This window comes from Carassius carassius, chromosome 39 (genome assembly GCF_963082965.1).
Source record: "Carassius carassius chromosome 39, fCarCar2.1, whole genome shotgun sequence".
NCBI classification, from domain to species: Eukaryota; Metazoa; Chordata; class Actinopteri; order Cypriniformes; family Cyprinidae; genus Carassius; species Carassius carassius.
In genome coordinates, this window is record NC_081793.1 from 665,001 (window position 1) to 675,656 (window position 10,656).

Sequence of the window (10,656 nt, forward strand, 5' to 3'; positions counted from 1 at the left end):
CCAAAACACCTTCTTGAGTTTCTGACAATGCAGAGCTTACTAGAAACATTCAGTATACCACAAACCCTTGTGCTTTAGATTTAATTAATATTGTAAATTATATTAACAGTATAGTAATTTGAGTGAAAAGTGTTTTTTATTATATTATATATATGATTATATTAATAACTTTGCTATTGCAATATATTATTATTATGAAAATTAACAACAACAATAATAGTAATAATACATTTTAGCAGTGATTTATTTAATGATATAATACTGATACAACTACTTATATTTATTGTTTATTACTGTATTGTTTATTAAACTATTATTATTAGTTTTATTATTATTGTAATAATGTATTAAATTATATAATGCTGCTGCTGCTACTTACTATTATTATATTATTTAATTAAATATTGCAATAAATTATAATTATTATTTTTAATATTAAAAATAATATAATCAATTATTATTATTATTATTATTAATATGAATATTATATAATTGAACAAATTATATCAATAATGTATGATGATAATAATTATTATTATAAAAAATTATATGAATTTCTTAGTATTTTGGCATATAGTAAACAGTATATTTTCTGTAGTGACAGCAGCACTTTGTGCAAAACTTTATATTACATATTATTAATGAGATGAGATCATAAATGATAATATATGAGAATGATCAGTTACTTTTGAAAAGTATTGAAGGTGGGTGAAGAACAGTCTTTTACTGTAGAGTTAGCTTTGCAGGAGTAGAAGTTAATTCATTTGTGCTGTGATGTATCTCCTCATCACATCCGTCCAGTCTCATTCACACTCATACAGTACGCTCCTCTAACACTTACAGTGTAGCTCTCAGCACTGCTGCTAGAACACATACTGTAACACACAGGAATCCTAACTTGTATCTGACATGTAGTTATTTTAATGAAAGTACTGAGGCAAATGTAGCACTGCAGCAGTGTCTCATCAATGGATGCTCTGCAGTGAATGGGTGCCGTCAGAATGAGAGTCTGATAAAAACATCACAATAATCCACAGCACTCCAGTCCATCAGTGAACATCTGGAGAAGACAAAAGATGAAACACATCCAGCTTTAAGATGTTTTTGCTAATGATAATATTTTTTTATTTTTTTTATTTTGCTATAATAGTGATGATTGTTTTGGTCTAGTCTTCTGTGATTCTCCAGATATTTTATGTAGTAAACCTCAAATCTCTCACTGCACAACTCCATCTCTATCTGATCATCTTATGATTTCACATACAGTCTCTCTTTTACATGTTGCTTGGGCTTCTATAGTTTCTGTGCGATGACCAAAAAATCTCATGTATTCTTTTAAATTCTCACTGATTTCAGTGTACAAATACAAACTAAAACCAAACACTACAACATTATGACATTGTTTTGAAATATTTGAATGTAATTCATGTCATGGATTCTGAAATAGTGAGGATTCTAGAAACAAAACTATTACAATTAAAAATCAAACGTGATGTGGTTTGTCTGAATGAAGGAATGTTTCGATCAAAAGTGCAGCAAAAAAAGATAATATAAAAAAAAATTCTTGAGCAGTAAATCATCATATTTTCATGATTTCTGAAGATCACGTGACACTGAAGACTGGAGGAATGATGATGGAAATACAGCGGAGCATCACAGAAATAAATTACACTTTAACACAGATTCACACAGAAAACAGATGATTTACATTAGAATAATATTTCAGAATTGTTAAAGTATTTTTAATCAAATAAATGCAGCCTTGGTGAGCAGATGAGACTTCTTTCTAAAAAACGAAAATAATATGTTTAATTGTAGGACAGATAAAAGTTTTTGGCCACAATAAAATATCTTGCATTCTTATTTAAGACATTTTCTCTTATCACAAATCATTTAATCATGGATTTAGTTAGTAATAAACTGACCGAACACTCCTAAAGAGTTCAGACAAACCTGTCATATTAGTTCCCGATTGAAATAAAGCACCATTTTAAAGCTTTAACTGAAAAGACTTGCAAGAACTTGAGCTAAATCTTGAATGATGTGAAAGTGTTTTCTGAATCCTCCCTCCTCTGTATGTGTATGAATACTGAATAGTCGTATATGTTGATGTGGAATAGCAGATAGTTTATTTCTCTCCCTGGTTTCCTCTCTAGAGGTTTTATGTAGCCACGTCTCGGCAGCTTAAGAGACTGGAGTCTGTCAGCAGGTCTCCAATATACTCTCATTTTTCGGAGACCATCACAGGCACTAGTGTGATCCGCGCCTACGGCCGAAACTCTGCCTTCGTTCTCTTGAGCGACATGAAGGTGGATGAGAACCAGAAGAGCTACTACCCTGGGATTGTTTCCAACAGGTAGGTTTGTTTCATTCTTTACTGTGTGCTTGACAGAATAAGAGTCGTAACAGGTTTGTGTTTGGATGCAAACAGGTGGTTGGGGGTTCGCATCGAGTTTATCGGCAACTGCATTGTGCTGTTCGCTGCGGTGTTCGCTGTGATTGGGAAGGAGAATCTCAGCCCTGGATTGGTCGGTCTGTCTGTGTCTTACGCTCTGCAGGTAAAAACACTCTCATTATGAACTTATTATGAACTTATATGAACTCATTATGAATTTTTTTGCTGAATAGGTCACTATGTCCCTGAACTGGATGGTGAGGATGACCTCTGACCTCGAGAGCAACATAGTAGCAGTGGAGAGAGTGAAAGAGTATTCAGAGACACCGACCGAGGTACACATTCACATATATTCATCATCATTTAATCAGATCTGATTAAATCTGATTTTACCTTTTTTCTTTTCTTTTTTTTTTTTGCAAGCAAAGACTTGCAACAGACGAGAGCGAGAGTTAACTTTACTGACATGTCGAATGTTGAAATGGTCCATAGGCTCCGTGGATAGTGAAGGACAGACAGCCTCCTCCAGACTGGCCTCCGAAGGGGAACGTGGAGTTCATAGACTACAGCGTGAGATACCGCGAGGGACTGGAGCTGGTGCTGAGGAACATCTCTCTGGAGGTCAGAGGAGGAGAGAAGGTGAGGAGCTGAAACTAACACTATTACACCACTCAAATAATTATCTGCTTTTCTTTTATTCTGAGAAGAAAAGTGTGAATTGTGAGTTACAAAAGAATTCTGAATGTATATCTTAATTAGGACTTTTTTTTCTCACAATTGCATGTGTTTCTTGCAAATTTTATATAATAATTATTGCAGAGTTGCATGTTTTTATTTTCCAATTCTGTATTTTTATCTCACATAATTATACCCTTTTTCTCAGAATTCTTAGATAAACAAAGTCACAATTACCAGTTTTGTTTTTTATTCCACGGTGCTAGCTTCCACACTTACATACACATGTTTAAGTGCAAACAAATGTTTGAAGATAAATACTAAAAGACTTTGAGTATTTGTAGTTTGATATAAACTATAGCGAATACAGGAACCCGAATGGCTGTTTGAATGCATGTTAAAGCACATTATTCTGCTCTTCATTAAGTCTTCTTTCATGCAGCACATACACAATGATGTCACATTTAACCGCTTGATGCAAATAAAGGCTGTCACTTACAATTATTTTGGTAATCGAATAATCGGTCGATTATCCTGATGATTAATCGAGCAATCTGATCATTTTTTGTTGTAATAAAAATAAACCTAATCTAACAATAGAATTTAAAATGACTATATATATATATATATATATACCAAGGATGGCTTGAGGGTGTGTAAATCATGGCGTGGTTTTCATTTTTGGGTGAACTATCCCTTTAAATCCTTCTTCCTCTAGTGATAACTAATGCTTATTTTAAATTCGATTTAGCAGTATTAAACTGAAACAGTAAATGCTATATAGCACATCTGTTTCTGTATGATGATTTGAGCGCTGGTTTATGGCTCTGCAGATCGGTATCGTTGGACGGACGGGTGCTGGGAAGTCCTCGATGACTCTGTGTCTGTTCCGTCTGCTGGAGGCGGCGCATGGACAGATCGTGATCGACGAGGTGAAGATTTCTGAGATTGGCCTTCACGACCTCCGCTCCAAACTCACCATCATCCCTCAGGTCAGGCTTTTGGGCTCTCTACAGCTTTGTTGGCGGTAAAGCATCGGTTTTAATTTAAGCACAGCTTGGGAGTGGTGTTTACTGCTGTATTAGCGCTGCGCTCATGATGGCTCAGCAGAAAAACCATAAAGCAGTTGATAGTGATTTTGATGCCAGAGCACCTTCAGGCTCACTAAACACTGCTAATTAGTTTTCTCTAGTAAAACCAGTTCTTATTTTTGCATTAATAGCTGTAAATGGTGCTGCTTAAATAATTTAATTGTAATAAATAAATTAGTATTTTATATTTCATTCAATAAGTAACTTATTTAACTGTGACATCTTACATTTCATAAACAATACAGCATTAATTAAATATTGATTTTAATAAAGTTAAATATAGATTTTATTAAATCAAATATATATTAATGTTGTTACTTTTTTATTAATTTGCATTAATAGGAAACTGTCTTATAAGATTTCATTTTAATTTATTATTTATTATAACATTTTATATATTACTTATTAAATAGCTTATAATTTACTGTGACAGCTATAAATTCATAAACAAAACCGCATTAGTTAAATATTACGTTCAATAAAGTTAAATATTTTGTTTTAAATCATTTATATTAATGTTGTTATATTTTCTATAATTTATTTGCATTAAATTGTGCCACTTATATTACTTAATTTTAATTTATAGTTTATTAAAATATAAATATTATTTAATAAATAACTTATATAATATATATATATATATATATATATATATATATATATAATTTAACTGTGAAAGCTAGAAAATTCATAGACAATACAGCATCAGTTAAATATTATGTTCAATAATATATATATATATATATATATATATATATTTAAATCCAATATATGTTAATGTTGTTAATTTTATTAATTTACTTTATTAATTTGCAGTCAATAGCAGAGAATTGTGCTGCTTATGTTATTTAATTTAATTTAATTTATTTTTTACTAAATACTACTTTTAACAATAATTGGTCATATCAACTGTGCCACTCTAATTATTCAGTTTTGCCATTCACATAAATTCATGTTGATGATAAATAAATGCTGTTTTTCTCATAATGTAAATTTATTGTGAATACACACATTGAACAGTGTGTTGTGTGACTGATGTGTGTTTGTAGGAGCCCGTCCTGTTCTCCGGGACTCTGAGGATGAACCTCGATCCCTTTGAGAAGTACAGCGATGAAGAAGTGTGGAAAGTGCTGGAACTCTCTCATCTGAAGAAGTTTGTCAGCAACCAGTCGTCCAAACTGGATCTGGAGTGCTCCGAAGGAGGAGAAAACCTTAGGTACAGTTAGAAATAACACAGCAATATGGGTGTGTGCATCACATCACTATATATTCTCAAAAATTACTGTTAGTTTAACCCTCTGCTCTCGTTTCTGGTCGTTTTTAATTTTTTTCATTATTATAATTTTTTTATTACTTAATCGGAATGGAACAAAACTTGGTAAAGGTTTTGGCACCTGCTGTGTGAATACATAAAAAAATCATGGACATGATTCAAAAAGGTTCAATGATCTTGAATATCACTTACACTTCGCTGTCAAAACTGATGGTATTGGAAGCAAATAGAAAGCAAGTGTCATCTAGTAGAAACTTGCACCCAAACAAAATGTCTTTTTTTTGTGATATCAACTTCAAATTTGGAGCACAACTTGTTTAGATTAACGGCTTTCATTTGCATGCAGTTTTAGTGTTAAACATGTTTTTTGTTTGTTTTTTTTTCTGTTTTTTTTCATAATAATAAACTTCTATAACTTTTTTAAGTTTAACTTTTGTAATAATCCAGCCAAGTGTCTTCTTTAAAAAGAGACCTATACTTAAGTCCGTGCTCCAAAACATTCAAGATTTAGAGCTCTTTAAATGGGAAATGTAATTTTTGCATGTTTTGGTTCTCTGTATTTAGCTGTAAATGTGTTGCATTATGAGCGTATGAACTGTATGTATGTGTGTTCAGTGTGGGTCAGAGGCAGCTGGTGTGTTTGGCTCGAGCTTTATTGAGGAAGACCAGGATCCTGGTCCTGGATGAAGCCACAGCCGCGGTTGATCTGGAGACGGACGATCTCATTCAGTCCACCATTCGCACGCAGTTCGAGGACTGCACCGTTTTCACCATCGCTCACAGACTCAACACCATCATGGACTACACCAGGTACCTCTCGTTTCTTACTCTGTTCCAGCTGCTGATTCCAGAAATACTGCCTGTTTTGATGGAGCAGGTCACTCTTTCTCACAAAATGTGATGTACTTTGTAGCGTTTTTGCTTTTGATGACCATTTTACAACTATCTGTTCAATGCTCTTATCACAAGTATGAATGATCCTGAACATATTATTATGTCTAATCTCTACTTTTTCCACTTTTTTCAGATTTTAAGTTAAAGTATAAATTTGGAATACTTCTTTTTGTCATTTTTGACATTTCACTTGTGTTGTTTTTATAAGAGCATTGAAGCTGGTTTTAAAAAATCTTAATTCCCATATAGATATAGATATAGTTATTTTTATGACATTAAAAAGTTTAATACCATTGATACCATTCATAATTGTTGTCATCAATTTCAATTTCACAAAAAAACTTATTAGACTAAGTATAAAAATCAACTCTAGTTTACTGAAGACAAGTCAACAGTAATTGCAAGTTTAGTCCAATTCTGACTTTATTTCTCAGAATATAATTCATTCTGGGGGTGATTAATTAAAAAAAAATAATTTTGGGGTGGAGTATCCCTTTAATTTCTCATAATTATAAATGTATATATTGCAATTCTGACTTTATTTCTCAGAATTATAAGTTCATATTTCATAATTCTGACTTTATTTCTCATAATTATACTGTATGTTTATATATTGCAATTTTGACTTTTTCAGAAAAAAAATTATATCATGCAATTTTGATGTTTTTCTCAGAATAAGGAGTGTATTTCTCAGAATTTCACTTGAATTAATGATTCTGAACAGTATTTTATCTCTAATCTCTACTTTTTCAGCTTTTTTGCAGATTGCAAGTGCAACTTGAATACTCCTTGAATCTCACAATTAAGTCAGAATTGCGACTTAATATTTAATTAATATATAATTCTGAGAACAAGTCAGAATTGCATGTGATAAAAGTTGGATAAAAAGTGGCAGTTACCTTTTTTCATTTTTATATTCAATGATGTAAAGAGCAGCAAGAGGTTGTCTCTCTTTTGTGGTTTGATTGACATTAATGATGCAGTTTAAGACTGAATGCACGGATCTAATATACTGATACAAGTGTTTGCATCTTTCTCAACTGTTTATATTCACTTAAGACATAAACACCTGTGTATACAGGCAAAGATGGCCATTTTGACAGTGTGCACTGGTATTTCACCCACCTCTACTATTGTTTCATTGACAGAGTGCTGGTTTTGGACAAGGGAAAGATTGCAGAGTTCGACACGCCGACTAACCTGCTCGCTCAGAAAGGAATCTTCTATGGAATGGCTAAAGACGCGGGTCTGGTGTGAGCTCATACGCTGTAAACCGCTGTGCCTTCACACAGTGTCACACACAACGCCAGTGAATGTAATGTGTCTCTGTTTTTACTGATGTACCCAGGATCTTTGGTTGTTTTTATATTGTTGCTATTATTATTATTATTATTATTATTATGTTTTATGACTACAGTGCCGCTGTTACTGATTCGTTTCATGATGAATCAGTCTATTTTTGTACTGGATTATTTAAGTTGTTTCTGCTCAGTTACACGTGTGATTCTTTTTGTAAACTAAAAACCTTGAATTCTGTTGCCAGAATTGGAGTATTGTTGCCTTTATTAAAAAACAAAGAGTAATACTGTTTCTGTGTATTTCATTGCACTCATAAGCCTTCATTTTCAGTGAGCTGATATATAGCAGGAAATTGTGCCACTTATATTTTTTTCTATATATTAATTTCTAATTTGTTAAGTGTATTTCTATTTAGAATGTATTATTATTTATTGATATATTATTTAATAATTTTATTATTATTATTTTTCTCTGACAGCTATAAATTAATTAACAATGCAGCATGATGATAGTGAAATAAAAAAATGCATTTATGCTAGCTATAAATTATAATTAAATTTTGTTGCATTTATTAAAAAAGTAATACTGTTTCTATGTGTATCTTGTTTTGTTTTTCACTAGTGTGTGACCAGAGTAACAGTCATAAACATTTATTTTAAATAAATATAAATATATTTACTTATATATACGTGGCACAATTTCCTGCTAAAATAAATGACTGTTACTTTTGAAATTTATATTACTTTTGTGATATAAATTTATGATTTATTATATTACAGTTTAATATATTATTTAATAAATAACTATGACAGCTATAATTATAATAATATTTGTTGTAAAAATAATAATAATAATAAAAAAAATCCAGGTGATGTTGAAATAAAAGATGAAATCCCAAATGACATTTACTACTAATTTCTAAAAGAGCATGAAAGATAAATGACTGTTCACTAAAATACTACTAAAATCTCTTCATGCGTGATGAATGTATAGAGTGAACTGAAGTGGATTTTAGCTCAATTCAGCCTCCAGTGTTTGAGTGTGTGTAGATGTCATCATCCTCATGTCGTCTGTGAGGAAGCACACACTGCCTTTCTGATTCTTGAACAGAGACAAACCTTCTCTAAAGCTGTTTCTGATGGAATCCCCTCTCTCTGAGGACACTGCTGGGCCTTGAACTGTTCAATCTCTGAGCGCTCATGTGTGAATGTATGAAAATCTGCAGCATTAGATTCAACATAAAGCAGGTCAAAGGGTGTCTTTCCTCTCATTCTGGACCCAGCTGCTGTCTGTCTCCTCTGAGCTCCACTGACTGCAAACACCTGAGGAACCAGACGCATAAACTGAAGAACTTACACATCACGCCAAGTAACGAAACTCTCAAGACTGACTCTCTTTATTCTTAGTATCCCGAAGCATTTATTTGATGTAATCCGTTACTTTTGATACTGTTAATGTATCCTTGCTGAAAAAAGTATATATTTATATATTTCAAAAAAATAACAATAATATTACTGTGTAAGTTGTGTATTTTAACAGTATATCATGACAGCTATTGTCTCTCAGACTCTCAGTGATTTTCTCCACATCTTTATGTCAAACACTTCAGTAATGAAATTGCCCAATTGAATGACACAAGCCCACAAAACTCTCTTCTTTCGGTTCACGGAGCAAGCTAGATCACGAATCATCTCCTGGAGGCAGAAAACCCCCAGATCTTTAAATACCATACCAAGTGACAAACATTGGCAGGCCTGCGTGGATCCAGACAGGAGGGCTGTTTGTTCCCATTCATCTCCAAACAAGACACCTCACGCTCTGCGCTGGAGATCTGAGCGTTGGCTGTCCTCTAATGTCATTTTCTTCATTGGGATCAGCAGGGTTATTTCGTTTAAAGACTGCAGTCTCACTGCTGACAGATGATGATGATGATGATGATGATGGACTTGCTGTAAATGCACGGCAGATTTCAATCCCTCAGGCTAAGCACATGAAATATATATGGGTTTGGCTCTTCCTCTTTACCTGCCTGATCACTTCATGCTGCGGGCGGAAAGATTCGAGAAGAGGCGGTTAAGTTTCGATGGACGTGGTGTTTGTGAATGATTCCTGGCATGGAAGGTGTTTCTTGGAAATAAACCTTCTTGCTAGGGTTGGGCCTGTTGGTGAGAATAAAACATGCTGTTTTCATACTGAGAACAACAAGGTTATGTGCAACGGTGTTCCTGGATCTGCAGACATGGGAATGTGTTTGTACTGTGGTAAAATCACTTCCTTAGTAGCGTAAACCTCACAGTAACAATGTTTCAGTCATTATAGTTTCTGGATGCGCTGCAGTGAATGGGTGCCGTCAGAATGAGAGTCTGATAAAAACATCACAATAATCCACATCACTCCAGTCCATCAGTGAACATCTGGAGAAGACAGAAGATGAAACACATCCAGCATTAAGATGATTTTAACTCAAACACATAGAGTCTATAATCTATAATAACACTTCCTCCAGTGAAAAAATATATATAATAATCCAGCCACATATTTGTTTAAAGCTGTTTTAGACTTTTGAAACGCTGCTTGATCTGTGCAGATTTCTCTCCTGATTCAGACCAGAACACTTTTTCACTGGAGGAAGTGTTATTATGGATAGAGGACTTGTATTTTGGTCAGAAGTGAACATTTAAAGTTAAAAACACAGCTGTTTCAATTTGACGGCACCCATTCACTGCAGAGCATCCATTGATGAGACACTGAAGCAAACTTACATTTCGGACTGATCTATTCTACTGCTTTGTATTTCAATGCGGTTTAACATTTCTGCCAATTTGACACCAAGTTTTAACTTTGAAGACTATAGTAAAGATACAATTTTAAATTGTAATAATATTTCTAAATTTTTACTGTATTTTTGATCAAATAAATGCAGCCTTGGTGAGTGGAAGAGACCAACAATGTTCAAATTTTCTATTAAATATACACTTACAGTCGTAAATCGCACAAACATTTGTCGGCCTAATCTGTCCACTGTCTAC

At 33.2% G+C, this 10,656-nt stretch overlaps 1 protein-coding gene across 1 annotated transcript in view; it reads left to right on the forward strand.

Annotated features, from left to right (window-relative positions):
* Positions 1-7,911, forward strand: part of LOC132121152 (ATP-binding cassette sub-family C member 3-like) — a 57,638-nt gene extending 49,727 nt beyond the window's left edge. Inside the window, exons 24-31 of the mRNA XM_059530332.1 lie at positions 2,157-2,356; positions 2,432-2,558; positions 2,629-2,730; positions 2,888-3,034; positions 3,904-4,062; positions 5,211-5,377; positions 6,050-6,244; positions 7,477-7,911. Of these exons, the coding sequence (XP_059386315.1) occupies positions 2,157-2,356; positions 2,432-2,558; positions 2,629-2,730; positions 2,888-3,034; positions 3,904-4,062; positions 5,211-5,377; positions 6,050-6,244; positions 7,477-7,585 (1,206 nt within the window). The 3' untranslated portion in view covers positions 7,586-7,911. The remainder of the gene's footprint in view (positions 1-2,156; positions 2,357-2,431; positions 2,559-2,628; positions 2,731-2,887; positions 3,035-3,903; positions 4,063-5,210; positions 5,378-6,049; positions 6,245-7,476) is intronic.
* Positions 7,912-10,656: the final 2,745 nt, after the last annotated feature.